We start from the raw sequence: 18,570 nt of genomic DNA, 5'->3' as shown, positions 1-18,570 counted from the left end.
GACAGCTGAAACTGACAACCGGAAGCGGCAGGGACAGGCCACTATAAATGCCGGAGGAAACACCACAGAAGCGCTTTACAGGAGGCTCCCAAGCACTGAGGATGTAACCTAGACAGGGGACGAAACGTTTGCAACAAAAATTTCCAGCTCGGCGAACAGAACCACAGCAACGAGCACCCGAGCTACAATCTTCTCACAAACTGAGTTATCATTTTAATAGTGCCCCCATTTTAAATGGTCAACACAAATTAAGATGCATATTATTTAACATTAATGCATGCAGGTGAACATTTGACTACAATAGCAGTTTATGATAGAAGTAACTTTGTTATTTTGTGGATTAGAACAAGGTATCTTTGATTGTTGATTATATTCATGACAAGGATTGAAAACTGAATGTATACTTGCTAACTTTGTTGATAAAGATAAAGAGATTAAGTTTTGAACAGAATACAGTGTTTGGAAGATATATAGATAGGTTAGTTAAGGGGAGGCAAACATTTCGCGGATGGAATACACTGAAGAAGAATTAGAACCTAATTTATTTTGAAAGCAAGACAGAAAAGTAGCGTATTAAAATGCAGAGCAATTTCAGAACTCGGAAGTGTACAGAGATCTCAATACTCTGACTTGAATCAGTATGTAGGTACAGCCAGTGATTAGAATGCAAATTGAACATAGTAATTTATTCCAAGTGGAATTTATTCCCTAGCAGTGAACAAGGCTGTGCTGAGACATGTACAGTACAATGAACAATTTTGCTCTTGTGTAAGAAAGGATAGAATGCTGAAGCAATTTAGAGACTGTTCACTTGACCAATACCTGGGATGTGGATTTTTAATCGAGAGTGGGTCTATATCCAGAGCAAAGAAAGAGACATGAATGAGATGGTTTTATATATACTGAAAAGATACTTCCCTTTGTGGGAGAAACTAAAACAAGGGGATAGGGTTTAAAAAAAACCTTCCATTTAAAATTGAGTTGAAGAAGCATGTTTGCTCTGAGAGGGTTATGAATCTTTGGAACTATCTTCTCCAGAGCAGGCAAGGCAGAATTATTGAATACATTTCAGACAGAAGTAGACTGATTCTTGACTAACACAGACGTCAAAGATTATCAGGACTAGGCAGAAAATTGTAGCTGTCGCCAATAAAATCAGCTGTGATTTTGTTGAATTGTGGAGCAGGTTCACAAATCCGAACAGCCTACTTCTGCTTCTAATTCAGATACATTCCTACGTTTCACCTTTCAGTAAAGTTTTACAGATGGAAGTCACACTTATCATTCAACTTACCCGTTAATGGTGCTCCCTGAAAATTGTGCACACTCTGATAACCTTCTGAATGGGTATCTGCACTATAACGGTCTGTGTGCCATCGAGGATGTGGTGATTCCGATGTATTTGAATTATTTAGCTTGAGTTCACGCACTTCATCCTGGAGCATTATGAAAATCACTCATTAATCAGTTTTATTTTACATTTAATAAATACATTGGTTTTAAAAAGTAAGTAGTTAAAACTTGCACTGTAATCTTGATATTCCAGCTTTTATTGTAAAATCTAGTTTCAAAACCAAAGGAAAATAGTGAAACTAAGACTCCATGCATTGCTTCTTTGAGAACCCACTAGCTTTGAAGGACACCTGAAAGAAATTATTAGGAACATGCGCTCACCTCCCTGTACTCTGACTATACATTCGAATTATGTAATTCACACTCATTGAAAGAAGAGTTAACAAAATCATATCACAACTGAGAAGAGTGAATGAGAAGTTTCTGCAATGGTAACCCACCGTCCCCCCGGCGCCCCCCAAACATAGGACACCTGAATTAGTGACATTTATTGCAACAAATTGAGGAACTTCAATAAGTTCTCTTATTACAACAGCCAACAAAATTGGCTTATCCTTTTAATGAACCACTCCTATGCATATTTTCAGATTTCATGTTTAACATAATTTTCTCCAAGTGGCTCAGCACATTAAACAAATTTTAAATTCACTGCTACTTCATAAATTCGTTAATTATGTTAGTCTCCATAAAACAATTGTAACATTCTTTACGCAAACTAGATAAAAGTAACAAATACTTAGGCTGGAAGAGATGTATAAGTACCAATAACAGCATCAATCATAAAAGAGGGCCAAAACGTACATACTGCACCAACTTTTCATGACTAACCACACAATTTCTTCACTTCTATATATTACATACCTTCAGCTGTTCTACTTGCTGGCAAAGCATCTGCAATAAATGCTTCTGATCTTCAGCCCAACGAGGTGGAGTCTTTGGAGACCACTAAAGTGAGATCATGGATTAAGGTTTATATCACCTTATACAAAAATACTTAAAGTAAAATATGCAGAATGGAATGGTTTTAATACTTCATACATTTGTTATTTTGGTTTATCATTGTTTAAATTACATTCAAGCTAACATCTTTGTTTTCCTGTGAAACTAAGTCATCCTGTTCTTGGAGTTTTTCGACTTTAGGCAATTGCAAGAATGTACAATTTTCATATTAGCATAATCATTTAACTTCTTGGTCATTTAGAGTAAAGCATCAACAATTTAGCTTTCAGTTGGTCTTAAATCTTTAACTGATCTAAATTTTTAATCGTGAACTGCATATTTGATTTCACACCTTCAAATAAATGAAGAAACCAGAAGTATCACTGATCTGGGAACACTTGATACCAAAATATACAGCATGAAACAAAGAGGGAAGTGGTTAGAAGAGAGAGGAGTGAGTATTTTTCTATCAACATTACTACAATCCCTCACAAAGCAGCCAAACTTATGCTATGATCTCGCTCGGGAGCAACACTTGTTTACTTAAAATAGACAATATGCTTGATAGTTCAGGAGGTTACTAATAATAAAGCCAAAAAATTCTTCAGTTTTGAACAAACAATACATTGCAATGTTAGAACGAACAAAATCAAACTCATTTACTCTAATGTTGCAAAGTAACAGACAAACTGTGGTTGAACAACCGATAAAAGATATTAAATAGCAAATGCAATCAAGACAAATCCGACTTTTTCCTGAAGTTTCTCCCCAGATGGTAGTGGTACTGTGGGTCAACAATTCAGATTAAAAACTGTCTCCCTGACAAGGGATTCCAATTCTTCACTTTTGAAGGTTTAATTTTAGAATGCTGAGGTTGCTCAGTTGCAGACTACTTCAAATTTGATCTCTTCCAGAGACCATGTTCCACTAAATTTCCTAGAAGGCATTTCAATACTTAACTCACTGACATAATTTCAATTCCTCCAGACATTTGTTCCACTGAGCTGATATTACCCAGTTTCTCAGAGTTCCAAATCTCATCCGCACTAAGCAATTAGCATTTGAGAGTTTTCTTGGTTGCCATTGTACTCCACTGAATATTACCAGTTCCTAAGTTTTCCTTCTAGTCCCCAATGGTCTGAAATAACTCTCAGGGGTTCTGCTGAGCTCAAAACCTAACTCCAAACTGCATATGGCTCTCAAGGAGGGTCACTGGACCCGAAACATTAATTATGCTTTCTCACCACAGATATTACCAGATCTGCCGAGTTTGACAAGCAATTTCTGTTTTTTCAGGTTTCCAGCATCCACATTTCTTTGTTTTATTATCCAAGCAGCACCTGCCAGTATCTAGGGCTTCTTTGAGCCCAAATCTTCCTATACATTAATTTATCCAAATGTCTTTTATAGATGCGATTATAACATTTAAAAGACATTTGGATAAGTTCAAGAGGAAGGTTTTAGAGGAACATGGGTCAAGCGCAGGCAAGAGAGAAAAGATTAGTTTGGGAACATGGTTGGTGTGGATTGACTGGACTGAAGGGTTTGTTTCCATGTAGTATGACTCCATGACTCAGACTCTGCTACAGCAGCACTTGCTTGGACTGCAGCCTCTTCTTGCTGTCAACCACCTCTCTCATGGCTTGTCCATCATGTGTCTTGACTTTTATGCCCATCCCAAGTATGATTTTCATACCAGTCAGTCCCATTAGTCTCTATATACCATCTGCACAACTCACATGACCAGGATTGCAGGGTCCTTTAAAAGGAAAAGGAAACGGAAACAGGGCTAACGTAGACATAGTTGCCTGTCATACAAATTGGTACACAGCTTGCTGGGGATTGGGGATCACAGTTCTCAATCTTCAAAGAAGCTCAGCGAGAATTAGGAAAATTTACATGTTGTAACATCAACACTCCAAAAGTTACTTCCGTACAAGTACATCAAATACTTTATAACTATCAAATTTACCTTGTAGCTCTTGGTTGGTGATGGAGTAAGCTTTGTTGGAGATGGGGTCAAGTGTTTAACTTGTAATGACTCCACAGAGGTGCCATTTTCAGCTGTTTGAGAACTGTCATTTATTTCTTCTCCATGGTCAAGCACATCTCCATCATATTCTTGAAGATGTTGATTTACTAACTCCAGCATTTCTTTCACTGTATCTATTGACACAGGCAACTAGTAGGAAAACATGCAAGCTTTTAGTTGAGACAATGGGGAAGAGGTTGTTTAACCATAAAAGTTGCAAGCTGGTTCAAAACGGAGGATGAACATTAAACACTGTCTATTTCTAAATAACTGCTTCCTCCAAGTGCTCACTTGAAAACAAAATAAGTGGTATTGCCCAACCTAAAGCAACTTCAGAAAGTTTGCATATATTCACCTCCTTTAAGCAACTGACAGAAGTACACCAAGGAAAGACAAATCACTGACTTTTGTAGTGTATAACTAATGTAAGCTGCAGCCACAGGCAATCTGAATGTGGTGCTATGACCAGTAACTGAGATAATGGACAATTAATGGCATTGACAGAAATACTGACAGCAGTCTTCAGTCTTTGTGATATACAGCTGAACACAAATATCTGGCCTCAGTTTAATATTTCAAGTACTTTTGGACATCAAGCATAAATAACAATTTTCTTCTCCATTTTACCAAAAAGCATCCATAAAGTTAAAGCTATTAGCCAGGCAGATTCCAGAAAGCATCTGATGAGTTCCAAGAAGAAACAACGGAAGTTAAACTTCATGAAATGTAAGAAAACTATTGCCTTGGTTATGAAAATTGTTGAGTGGAAGGAGAATAAATAGAATTAGCTGAAATGTAGTTAATAGGTACATTATTGTCTGGTGTTGTAGCTTCAATTATTCACGGTTTATTCATTGTTTCTTATCTTTTCCCTTAAAAGATGGGAGAGAAAGTCACATATTCCCAATCAGTAATGACGCAAAGCCAGCAGCGTAAGCATTTTTAAAAAAATAATAGATTAAGTAAACAAATCTATGGCAAATATATCATTCACTTTGAACCCAAACAAATGTTGGAATATTGTACTTCTGCTGAAAAAAACTAGACAGCGTGACATGGAGCTCCAGGAGCCAAACAATCTATTTTAAATTTAGGGGCATGCATGAGCAAGTGATGTAAGCATGTAGTTCCTTTAATTTGTGTGGTTGTGCATACACAGCAAATTAACAGACTAAATTCTGCACGGCCTGCACAGGTGTTTTAGGATTTCTGCACAATTATGCAGCTTATTTAAAATGTTATGATCAGACAAAAAAGGCGAATAGATTTTTTGTTGTTCTTGAGAAGACTAGAATATAGTAGGTAGAAATCAGTTATTCAGAATCATAGACCATACTTAGAGTACTATGAACAGTCTGAGCAGAATGTAGGAAAGATAAGCCAGATGATACTTGGATTTCAAGATTAAATTATGAAGGTAAATACAAGCTTCAGTTCATAAGTTTGTGGGGAAATTTTATTGAAGTTCAAAACGTTAAAGGGAATGGATATGGCATAAAATATTTTTGCTGTTTGATAAGTAGGGGAAAGGTGGAATACTTATAGTCTAAGAAATTAAAACCACATCTTTAAGGAGTGGATCAGTAAACATTTCTATACAAAGAATAGTAGTAGTTTGGAACAATCGTCTTCAAATCTCAATTGTTAATTTAAATTGGAGGTTTTTTTTAAAACCATTGGTATGAAAGGATAAGGTTTATTTAAAAAAATCAGCCATATGACCTCATTAAGAATGCAACACGTTCAAGGAGTAAAATAGGCTACCCTGGTTCTATGGGCCTGGAGGTCACTGCCCACTATTCAGTAGACCATTCACAAGGTTGCCAGAACTTGTTTTCAAGTAATACACTTGCAGGGGTCATTGAACAGGGAAAATAGAACTCTTAAAAGACTTTTTTCCACTTTAACTATGGGAGCAGAGATCAATGTTGACACCTTCTCCAGCAAAAGGTGATGAACTTGCAGATTGAAGACAGTATTGCTCAAGCTTTCACTGAATAAATAATTTAAGAGCAACAGAATCAATAATCAAACCTGCATATGTCAATTACTAATAAAGTTCAGAATTAAATTCTAATTAGCCACAGTTTTACCCAAAATGGTTTAGCAATTGTTCTGTCTACCTCATATGAATTGGTTTCTAAATATTGTAATTTTTAGAGTACACTGGAGATGGCAGAGTAGGACACTCCTGTCAGAGCTCCTCTGCGCTGTTGTTCTTTTTCTTTCCTTTCCCTCTTTTTTTTTCCCCCTTCTCTCCCCTCAGCATTGGAGGTGAATATTAACACAGCAGCAGGAGCAGGCAGCAAGTTCCGTGGCTGCGAACCCTGATACAGCGAGTAGGCTGTGATCCCCAGAGCGGCACATGGGGAAGACAATGCCGGCACTAACCTTGGAGCAGCTGAGGGCCAGTAAGGAGCGGTCTAGGTCTTGGAGCGGGGAAGGCTGTTGGACTAGGGTTTGGCGCGGGTGGTCAGACCACATGCAGAGGCCCTGCGCTGAACAGCTACACTGTAATGTTTATTTGAAGTTTTCTACCATACTGTAATATCAACCCTTTAATGTTGTTCTTAACTTATTTTTCAACTCTTAGTAATGCAACTACTTTTATTCCTCTGCTGTTTTCCAAGAACTGTACCTCGGTACTTGTACCAAGACTTCGCCATAAGGCAGCAGACATTGAAAAGTTTTCACTGTACTCTGGCAAAGGAATACACGTGACAATAAAAAGATATTGTATATTATTGTCTCAAATAACCTCAATTTTATTCAAAATAAAAGCATCTTTCCTTTTACTGTCTAATTCATTTATACTTACACTATGAATAGCTGCAATGTTTGATTCAGCTTCATTTAAGACCTTTCTGAGGTATTCTTTGCTGCTGAGCAAACAATTTTTACATTGTTCTTGCTCATCAGAAGCCATCTCATTGCTATTTTCATATTCCTCCGATCTCCTGTGAAATATCTAACAAAACCAATTAAAACAAAGTTACAACAGCACTTGCAGACTTGCCCTAGAGATTAAAAACGACATAGCAGTAACTTACCAAAGCAAGATTCCAATGTGCAACAATATTATTGATAGATTCGAAAGCAGCAATTGCTTCATCAATTTTTCCATCAACTACATCAAGTGTTGCAAAAGCGTTTTTCACTTCCTTTTCATAATCCTCAACTTCAGTGACCTAAAATAAACGATCTTCATTCATACATTTACAATATAGTACTGTAGTATATACGTTTAATTTTCAAACAAAACAAAACCTCTGCACATTAATGTCTCCTATTAAATGTTCCAATTAAGAGTCACAGAAAATTCAGCAGAAATAATATTTTGTGTGAATTCACAGCAAACCATGCTTTCCCTATAAGGTTTTGAAATTATAACATGTAATATTCTGTTCTGTGGTTAACATGTCATGAATAAGCACTTTTTTTGCTGAAAAAAAGTATTAGCTTTGACATTTACAGTAAAACTGAGCCACAAAATGCAACTGCACGGCACAAGTAAAATTCAAGTACCCCATGTAATAGAAACAGATCGATACTACATTAACTGGCCTGTTGCTCCTCATTTTCCCTCTCCTTCTTTTAACAAATGTTACATTTGCTAACTTTCTATCTGGTGGGACCATTACAGAGGAGAGGGAACGTTGGAAAATTATAGCCAATGCATCCATAAACTTTCATGACTAATGGGTGTAAGCCAGGGCCTCCCAAATTCTTCCCCACTGTGACCACATTAAGATTTGAAAATTGTGATTCCACAGTGAGAACTGAGAAAATAAGAGACTTGTTAGACATGATGCAGAGCTATTATAACACTGTTAGAGCTCCAGAATGGAAAATGCCACTTGAGAATGTGGGACCGAAAAATTTCAGATCAGAACCGCACTTGGATTACCCAGGCATAAACCATTAGACACCACAAGGTTTTTGTTAAATTGAGACCCCTTGGCTTTCTCCAATACTTTTTCCTCTATCAAAATTAATTACCTTAATTTCCTCACTTATTAGCCGCTAATTTACTCTCTATTGATGCTGTTTAAGTTGTCTCTTACGAAGAGCAACACAACATATTTATCCAATATCTCTATCATTGTCTTATTCCTAATAATTTCTGCTGCCTCTGTTGCAAAAAATTAACATTTACTTGAACTACTCTCCTTTTCAGCATACTTGTAAAAACTGTTACAACTTGCTTGAATGTTTCTGACTGATTTACTCTCCTGTTTTATTTTTCCCTCTTTAAACAACTTAACTCTAGCTCCGGTAGCAAACAATCACATAGTACACTGATAATGCCCAATCTGAATTTTCCAGTTTTTTTAAAAAATACATATGTGTGGTCTTACATTTGAAGAGAGTATGAGCTGTATGAATTATAAATTTAATTCCACTTTAAATGGCACTGGGTGATGGGACATAACCAAACCAGCCAAATTGCAGCAAGAATGCTGAGAAAAATGCAGAAGGCATTTATTTAGCTTGCACATCACACCTCCAGTTCCTGGTAACTCTAAATTCCTCACCTCCTTTAAGATTTCAAAAAGTTTCTACCAATTTTTCAGTTGAGTTTGCCAGACCCTAACAATCAAAAAAAAATTTTTATCTTCCTTGTACAGTTTTGCCAATGATTGCAAATGACCTTTGTCATTTATCTGCTGCCAGAGGGAATAACATTTCTCTATTCTTTCCAAACTTATGAAAATCTAAAGTCATCAGGGAATAATTTTAGTCATACAGATGTACAGCATGAAAACAGACCCTTCGGTTCAACCAGGCTATGTCGACCAGATATCCCAACCCAATCTAGTCCCACCTGCCAGATATCCCTCCAAACCCTTCCTATTCATATACCCATCCAAATACCTGCGACTCCACTTTCAAGAAGCTATGAACCTACATACCAAGGTCTCTTTGTTCAGCAACACTCCCTAGGATCTTACCATTAAGTGTATAAATCCTGCTAAGATTTGCTTTCCCAAAATGCAGCACCTCGCATTTATCGGAATTAAACTCCATCTGCCACTTCTCAGCCCATTGGCCCATCTGGTCCAGATCCTGTTGTAATCTGAGGTAACCCTCTTCGCTGTCCACGACACCTCCAACTTTGGTGTCATCTGCAAACTTACTAACTGTACCTCTTATGCTCACATCCAAATCATTTATTTAAATGACAAAAGGTATAGGACCCAGCACCGATTCTTGTGGCACTCCACTGGTCATAGGCCTCCAGTCTGAAAAACAACCCTCCACCACCACCCTCGGTCTTCTACCTTTGAGCCAGTTCTGTATCCAAATGGCTAGTTTTCCTAGTATTCCGTGAGATCTAACCTTACTATTCAGTCTCCCATGGGAAACCTTGTTGAATGCTTTACTTAAGTCCATGTAGTTCACATCTACCTCTCTGCCCTCATCAATCCTCTGTTACCTCTTCAAAAAAATCAATCAAGTTTGTGAGGCATGATTTCCCACACACAAAGCCATGTTGACTATCCCTAAGTCCTTGCCTTTCCAAATACATGTACATCCTGTCCCTCAGGATTCCCTCCAACAACTTGCCCACCACAGACGTCAGGCTCACTGGTCTATAGTTCCCTGGCTTGTCCTTACCACCCTTCAACAGTGGCACCACATTAGCCAACCTCCAGTCTTCCAGCACCTCACCTGTGACTATCAATGATACAAATACCTCAGCAAGAGGCCCAGCAGTCCGAGGGAAACAATTTTAGTTTCTTCCCCCCATGTCCCCCTTTCCCCAACCTACCCTTAGAACTGAAGCTCTTCATCCATTCTGTTCTTTAGTTGTATTCCATCAAGTCCTCACATCTGGATCTCTCCTTTCATTGTTTCTATGTTCCCAGAATTCCATAATGCCACAGAAATAGAACAACCCACTTGGTTTTCCTTGTCAAATATTTCTTTTCATTTTCCCTCCCCTTTCAATTCACCTTTAATCTCATTTTCTCAATTATTCATCAGCTATCAGGCCCTAAGTGCTCTGCCAATTTTGCTTCCAACTATTATTTACCCACAGCATTCAGAGACTCATCCATTTTTCCATGAAAATTATTCAAACATCACTTTTACTTCTTTATTACAAGAGCTGTGGAGTCAGCTGAATAAAGTTTTGAATACACTTCAGACTGAATTCACATAATTCCATTATTACTGTTATCCCCCCCCCCCCCCACTAGGGACTTGCTAAGCAACTTAGTTTGCTTCATCTCCAAGGATTATGGCTTGCCCCTAAAGTTATCTTCTGAAGCATGGATATCAAATGGGATTTTTAGATAAATGTTCAATTTAGAAACTTAGATCATGTGGTTCATTAACAATAACAGATTACATTTGGCAACGCTCATAATACTATGAGCGATGAGAATGGTGAAAATCCTAATTTAAATTTGGAAAAAATAGTGCAGTATGCAATTATTTTATGGAAGATTTTTCTTATTCGCTATAGCCAAATTGAAATATAATTCTACATGTAATATGCAAAAACATTTTCAGCTTGCTATAAGCATGTGCTAAGGTGATTCAGTTCACATTTCTCCTTAAACACACCTCCTCAATTAGTTTTACCAAAAGGAGAGAAAATTTTTGTTTCCATGAGATTATTCAAAATTATTCGTAATTGAATAAGTAAACATTATGCTTATGAATACTGGTTAGAGTTGCGTACAAACAAAAATGTACATCTAAAGCTACTGCCAAAAACACATGATAAAACAAAGACCTGCTCAAAGTTCTCCTCAAACCTTAATCACTGGTTTCTCCTCAGCTGTATCATATTGAACTTGATGACTATAGTTGCAAAAAATTAGAAAATACATGGTATGTACCTGCTACTAGCATTCCTAACAGGAGGCCTGCTTCAAATCCCACCTGCTCCAGACAAATGTAAAACCAACCACAGCTGTGAGTATGTCCACCGAGCTAGGAAGAGGATTTGTAGATATTTCATCCCCATCGAGACATCACCTCCACAGGCTGCGAAACGTCTGCAAATCAACTTCCCAGCTCGGCAAACATACCCACAATCATGGCAACCAGCACCCGAGCTACAAATCTTTACATAAACCTTGAATCTATATTTACTGTTTCAAAAGTTATATAAAAGTGAAATCAACATCGATTAAAAGAGTAAAGTCAAATAGTTATTCCAAAAGATATTTTCTGCAGTATTTACATCTGCAGCAATTTTTCAGTGAAACAAATGCATATAAAATTCTAGTCATTATAAACGGCTGCAAGTCATTTCCAAGTGTTATTACAGCTTACAAATGCATAAACTTAATTTGCTTTTTAAGCACTAATTCGGCCAATGGAAACGTAATTGCAAATGTTCAGTTTAATACAGCAACAAATGTCTTAAATACTCCATAATGATCTCTTGTTAAATGCAAAATCATAAATGTATCCAATTCCCAGGTGATAAACTACATGTAAGGTACATTACCTTGATATCTTTGCTACGGAAATGTTGAAATAAAGGATCAATAGGTTCAGGAATGCTCCTTTTCTTTCTGACGCTGTGTAATAAGGGCAGGACTTTCCCCCAATAGTAGACACTCCGTCCAATGTATTCTTTTTGATCATAGTATGAATCTAATCCACTTCCCTATAAGGCAAAAACAAAAATTTAACTGTTAGGAACTGCACGTCGGTAGTTTTGAAATTATAATGGTGAAACAATAAAGTCACAATAGAACAGGACAAAAACTTTAAACAATGCTTTCCAAAGAAAATACAACACAGGCTACAAACTGAGTCAACCACTGAGGTAATGTTATCAGGTGAGAAGTGCAATTACTGAACTGGCTATCATACTGGCAAAGTCTTCAGCTCCCCCCATATTTTAATAGAGAAAATTGCATATACAGACACATCCACACAAGATCAGAGTAGTGTACAAGAGCCAGTAAATGATGTAACCAAAAAGTGATGTCCTGAAATACAGATATAGATTATAAATGGAAATGAGCCATGGTAGAAAGCAAAACTCTAACTGATAATGGATGTAGTAGCAGGAAGAGAATATAGAGCTGGGAAAGGTCCTCACTACGTTTGGATCGGTGAAGTGAAAATAAAAATGTGCAGTCTGACAGTTAGATAAAAGGAGTACCTCAGGAAGATCCTGGACACAAAGTTCAGGAAAGAGTACTGCAAAACCCAGTGTTAGATGTCACTTACAATTTTGCTGAATAATTTCAACATTATGGTAGAATAGAAACCTGATTTGATTCTCTGTCCAATGAACAAGAGTAGAAAGAATGATAAATTTGAGAGAAACCATCACACAGACTGTTTGGAGATGGACTGATGGTTTGAACTGTCAGCCCTTAGGGGGTAGGGTGTCCCGAAGAAAATGCCAGCCAGCACATAAGGGAGTTGGAAAATAACATGTTCAAGAATCATCCCAAAATAATGTACCATGTTGTAAGTTTGCTTGCTGAGCTGGTGGGTTTGTTCTCAGACATTTTGTCACCATGCTAGGTATCATTATCAGTTAGCCTCAGGTGAAGCGCTGGTGTTATGCCCCACTTTCCATTTGTATATCTTGATCTTGTAAGGTGGGTGATATCACTTCTGGTTCTTTTTCTAAGAGGTTGGTAAATGGGGTCCAAATCGATGTGTTTATTGATGGAGTTCTGGTCTGAATGTCAGGCCTCTAGGAATTCCTGTGCGTGTCTCTGTTTAGCCTGGCATCATGGGAGCCCACAAACCTACCAACACACTTAAACAGCTATTGATGAATCTAAAGGACTCTGTACCAACAACCAGCAAAACAAATATCATTTACAAAATAGCCTGCAAGGACTACAACAAACACTATATCGGATACTCAGGCAGGAAACTAGCCACCAGGATACACGTACACCACTAGCCACCAAAAGATAAGATCAGCTATCACTGGTATCCTTACACACAGACGAAGGAGAACACTACTTCGACTGGGCCACCACAACTATCCTAGGACAGGCTAAACAGAGACACGTGGGAATTCCTAGCGACCTGGCATTCAAATCAGAACTCCATCAATAAACACATCAATGTGGTCCCCATTTACCAACTTCTGAGAAAAAGAACAAGAAATAATATCACCCACCTTAAACAGGCCAAGACGCAAATAGAAAGGGGGACAGAACACAAGTGCTTCACTGGAGGCTCACTGATGTTATCTAGCATGGTGACAAAAACTATCAGCTGAGAACAAACCTACCAGCTTGGTGAGCAAACTTACAACCTGAACCTCATCCTGAGCTACGAATCTTCTCAAAAATCACAATGTACCATCTGTGCAAATTAAGTGACAGTTAGGTGAATGTGCAGATGTCACATGAAGGATTATATTTTCCTAATTCAGCATCCAAAATGTGTCAGTGTTTCAAATTTCCTTAAATTATACAGGAATTGAGACTTACAATGTTAATGAGGCTTTGAGCCCAATGTATAATTAGAGCAGGCTGAAGTCCATGCTTTTCTAGTACCCTCAATGTACCAAGTTCACGTTGAATCATTAGTCTTAGTTTAGCTGATGTACCCGGTCTAAAAAAAAGAAGCCAGTGTAATTTAATGTTCTTTAAAATAGTAATTTTCTAAAAACTGCAGTTAGACTGAAAAAACATGAACATATTTACTGTGCTTTTTTGTAGACAAGGCTGTAAACAGCATCCCACCAAGCTCTCTGTCGATCTGTATACAGCAATTTACTAATTGGTAGTGGCATACACTTTGGTTGGTGCATACTGTAGTGAAGATCTGATTTATCCTGTAACTGTGTATGACATGAATATATCACTCCAAGAAGAAAAACCTGAAATTTAAAAAAAAATTTTTTAATATGGTCAAGATCATTCATTTTTGGTAAAACTTTTAAAAGATGATTACTGCTCTCTTCCCACCTCAAGATCTAAAATGCAAATAGTCTCAGGAGCATTGGTTTCAAGTCGAGAGGTTTCTTGGGGCAGTCGAGGAAACAACTGCTTCAGCCAATTTCGTACCATAGGTAACTGTTCCATTGAAAACTGGTGTAAACCAAGCCAAGCAAGATGCTGCAGATTTCCACCATGCAGTTTAACAGAAGCTGGAAGTCAAAAACCAAAAACGTTTATCATATTAATTACATACTAAAGACAAGGTCCATCTTAATTATTTAGTCTAAACTGTAAATGATAATTAAAATCTGACGGGGGGATTAGTTTAACTGAAGACTGTAATATTTTCTTTTTCACACAGATTCATTTGAAGTTTACTTTTTACTCTATAAACACATATGCCAGACAAACACTCATCAGAACAGCGAACAGAACACATTCAAGATGACTTATTCTCCTTCATTTCAAAAGAGAAAACTATAGAAGATCACACAAAAAAAGTCAGATACCTTTGCTACATCATGCCCCAAATAAATGAACCAGGTCATTCAATAGTGACTGCACAATTTAAGGATGAAAAAGAAAGGAATATTAAATATCAAAAGCTCTTACCATCATCCCATTTTATGAGTTCATTCCGATCTGGGTGCTCTTCTGTAACATTCCTAATATCATCATTGGCAAGAAAAGACTTCTCAACAGATATCCGACTTCCAAACAATGTTTCAATTAATGCAACCTGGCCACTTTTGTTTGCAAAAGTTTCCACCACTTCTTTGTAAAAGTCAGGCTTTCCTGACATTAAGCTTATTAACATATGCCCTACAATAACAGAGGAAACTGTTAGAATGTCAATCAGCAGGAATGCTATGGAATAAAAAGCTAGCAAAAACTCTGCTGCGCAAATCTGAGTAATTTTAAAAACAAAAACACAGCATTCAAATATTACCTGACTGACTTTGCCTATCCGATGCTAACCAATTAATCATTTCCTGGTTTGCGTCTTCTGCCTTTACACATTTCAGCCTAGGTCTTGGAACCTGAAAACATACACATTTCTTTACTACAGCAATATTATGAGAAAACTACCTCAGTTGCAACGTTTTCATGGCAACTGATCAACAACTGCAAAGCACTGGTGAAGCCTACCTGATAAGCAATTAAGTAGCACAGTGCTGCAAGGTCTACAATTGCTTTCCATTGAATTGCATTCTGTTGAGCCATTTTCAGAAGTAATGTTCCAGCATGTAAGTACAAATGCCCTCGCATTTCAGTGAAAGTAGCCGAAAGATCATCCATTGGTGCAGTCAAGTATGACTTTGCAATATGCATTGTAGAATCAAAGCTACAGCAAAGCATACAAAAAAAAATTCATGAATTGTCAAGAGTTCATACAACAACTGACCATTATGGAAAAACTTGTGCTTAAAATACCAATGTGTTTGCATTTGGTAGAACCTGCATATCCCCATTTTAATAATATATATATTTACTGGGAAAAAATAAACTTTACCTTTTTTCACAAAAACACAAAACCAAAAGAAAAGGAAAAAACAAAGTACAAAAGTACAGAAAAGTTGGAATAATATCGCAGTATTATATTACAATAACATTTAACAATAAACTACCTACCATTCTCCAGAATATTGTAGACTCTTATTTACTTAGCTTAATCCAAACTAGCACAATCCCCATCACTAAATATATAATATCCCGCTGGTTTGGACTTTGGATGCAAAATATCTTCTAACATCACTAACAAAAGTAAGCCAATACCAAGTTTACCTTAACTTCTATTTCTCTGCTTTCAGTTACATTCCTACTTTATCCAATAATCTTGCCCTTATTCAACATTTTTGATGTGATAATCTGCAAAAAACTTACTTCACAGGAGTGTTTACTTCACGAAATTCCAGAAAAACATCTGCAAGTATATTTGATTTCAACTGCACAATTTCTCTCTCTCTGCTGCCACTGAATCGAGGTGTTACTGCACTAAAATCAACAGGATTGGTAGTCTAATGGAGTGATCATGGAACCAGGACAAAGTGTGGACCACAGATGTTGGAGATCACAGTCAAAATGTGTGGTGCTGGAAAAATACAGCTGGTCAAACAGCATCCAAGGAGCAGGAGGGGTTGATGTTTCTAACTCAGTGGCAACTCACATGCTCCTCGGATGCTGCCAGATTGGCTGTGCTTTTCCAACACCACACGTTTTGACTCTGACCATGAAATCAGTCAACATCTTTTCATTCTTACATGGGATGTTGGTGTCACTGCAATGGCAACATTTCTTGCACATTCCTGATTGCCATTGAGCTGATTGGTCTAATCATTTCAAAAGGCAGTTAAGAGTCAACCAGTCTGTAGTCACATGTAGTAGATGAGCTAAGGATAGCAGATTTCCTTCCCTAAAATGATGTTAAGCAAACCAGATGCATTTTAATGATAATTGACAATAGTTCATTGTGACCATCAGATTAGCTTTTATCTCGATTTTTCTATAGAATTCAATTACCACACCTGTCATGGTATTGAATTGATGTCCCAGGAACATTGGTCCAGAGCTCCAGACTGCTCTCCAATGACATTATCATTGTGCCACCTCCTCCCGCACTACTGCACACAAATGAAATTGACTAGATTTACTGCCTAGTCTCATTTTAATTGCCTAACAGCCACAGGACTTCAAGTTCAGATCAAATTTGGAGTACTCCCTTACTGATTCGCATTGAATTCACAAGAGTAGATCACAACCACAACTCTAATTTTTTGCCTGCTCCCCATATCACTGAATTCCCTGACAATCCAAAAGTCCTCAGGTTTGAAGAAACAATGGAGCACCATAACAGTCTGGGATGGAGAATTTCAGAGACTCAATCCTAATCAACTGGGTTTACACAGCAATAATCACTGGTGAAATGGAAAGTGGTAACACGGAAGGAAACACCAGTGAAATCAAATAAATTATATAGCACCTATAACTGTAAAAAGGGATAAAGAAACTTCACAGGATCATTACAAAGTGAAGTATGACATTAAGCTGCATCACGTTAAATAACAAAAAGGTCATTCAAGGAGTGTCATTAAGAAGAAAAGTGAAGGACAGAGGCAAAAAGATGCGTAGAAAACATTCTAGAGCTTGGGGCCTGGCCTACTGAAGGCCTAACTACCTTATGGTGGTGATGTAATTATAACTATAGATGAACAACAGGTCAGAATTCAAGGAGTGCATATTCATACAAAGGGTTGTGGGGCTAGAAGTGACTAGAGACAGTGTGGAGCCAGGGAAGTCTTTGATTTAAAAAAAAAAATTATTTGACAAAAGTCATGTAGGTCAGCAATAATAAGGATAAGAGAATGTGATTGGTGAGAGTTGAAGCATGGGCAGAGTTTTAAATGACTTCAAGTGTGCTGGCCAGTGTGCTGGCACAGTCAAGGATAGAGATAATGGTTACAGCAAGATCTGAGATAATGAGGATTGTCATTGGATACAGTGGGATACAGATAGATTACAGATTTGAGCAAAAATGGCAAATGGAGTTTAATCCACACAAAGCGAGGTGATGCATCTTGGAAGATCAAATTCAGATGCGAATTATACAACACATGGCAGAAGCCTTAGGGACATTAACAGACAGAGGGAACCTGGGTGTACAGGTCCACATATCCCTGAAAGTAACAACACAGGTGTATAAGGTAGTGAAGGCAGCACTTCACACGCTTGCCTTCATCTGCCGGGGTACTGAATATAAAAGTTGGCAAGTTATGTTACTTCTACACAAACTTTAGTTAGGCCACATTTGGAATAGTGTGACCAGAAGGACATGGATACTTTGAAGAGGGTACAGATAAGGTTTACCAGGATTAGATTAGATTAGATTAGATTACTTAGATTAGATTACAGTGTGGAAACAGGCCCTTCGGCCCAACAAGTCCACACCGACCCGCCGAAGCGTAACCCACCCATACATTTAACCCTTATCTAACACTACGGGCAATTTAGCATGGCCAATTCACCTGATCTTTGGATTGTGGGAGGAAACCGGACCAGCCGGAGGAAACCCACGCAGACACGGGGAGAACGTGCAAACTCCACACAGTCAGTCGCCTGAGGCGGGAATGGAACCCGGGTCTCTGGCGCTGCGAGGCAGCAGTGCTAACCACTGTACCACCGTGCCGCCCATTGTTGCCTGGTCTGGAGGGTTTTAGTTATGAGGAGACGTTGGATAAACTCTGGTTTCCCTGGAAAGACAGAGGCTAAGGGGTGATATTATCGAGATCTACAAAATTATGAGGCATAGATAGGGTGGATAATTAGAGACTTCTTCCTAGGGTGGAAAGGTCAACAACAACA

At 37.9% G+C, this 18,570-nt stretch overlaps 1 protein-coding gene across 5 annotated transcripts in view; it reads right to left on the bottom strand.

Annotated features, from left to right (window-relative positions):
- ranbp2 (RAN binding protein 2) overlaps positions 1 to 18,570 on the bottom strand; it is a 70,540-nt gene that overhangs the window by 42,322 nt on the left and 9,648 nt on the right. For all 5 annotated transcript variants that reach the window (XM_043691778.1, XM_043691777.1, XM_043691781.1 and 2 more), the window contains exons 7-18: positions 15,361 to 15,556; positions 15,161 to 15,251; positions 14,824 to 15,033; positions 14,239 to 14,420; positions 13,975 to 14,150; positions 13,759 to 13,882; positions 11,793 to 11,954; positions 7,375 to 7,512; positions 7,143 to 7,292; positions 4,265 to 4,474; positions 2,215 to 2,298; positions 1,295 to 1,436 (exon numbers count right to left, since the gene is read on the bottom strand). In XM_043691778.1, coding sequence (XP_043547713.1) covers positions 1,295 to 1,436; positions 2,215 to 2,298; positions 4,265 to 4,474; positions 7,143 to 7,292; positions 7,375 to 7,512; positions 11,793 to 11,954; positions 13,759 to 13,882; positions 13,975 to 14,150; positions 14,239 to 14,420; positions 14,824 to 15,033; positions 15,161 to 15,251; positions 15,361 to 15,556 — 1,865 coding nt within the window. The remainder of the gene's footprint in view (positions 1 to 1,294; positions 1,437 to 2,214; positions 2,299 to 4,264; positions 4,475 to 7,142; positions 7,293 to 7,374; positions 7,513 to 11,792; positions 11,955 to 13,758; positions 13,883 to 13,974; positions 14,151 to 14,238; positions 14,421 to 14,823; positions 15,034 to 15,160; positions 15,252 to 15,360; positions 15,557 to 18,570) is intronic.

Source organism: Chiloscyllium plagiosum, chromosome 6 (genome assembly GCF_004010195.1).
Source record: "Chiloscyllium plagiosum isolate BGI_BamShark_2017 chromosome 6, ASM401019v2, whole genome shotgun sequence".
Lineage (NCBI taxonomy): Eukaryota > Metazoa > Chordata > Chondrichthyes > Orectolobiformes > Hemiscylliidae > Chiloscyllium > Chiloscyllium plagiosum.
This window is presented reverse-complemented; position numbering and strand designations above follow the sequence as displayed.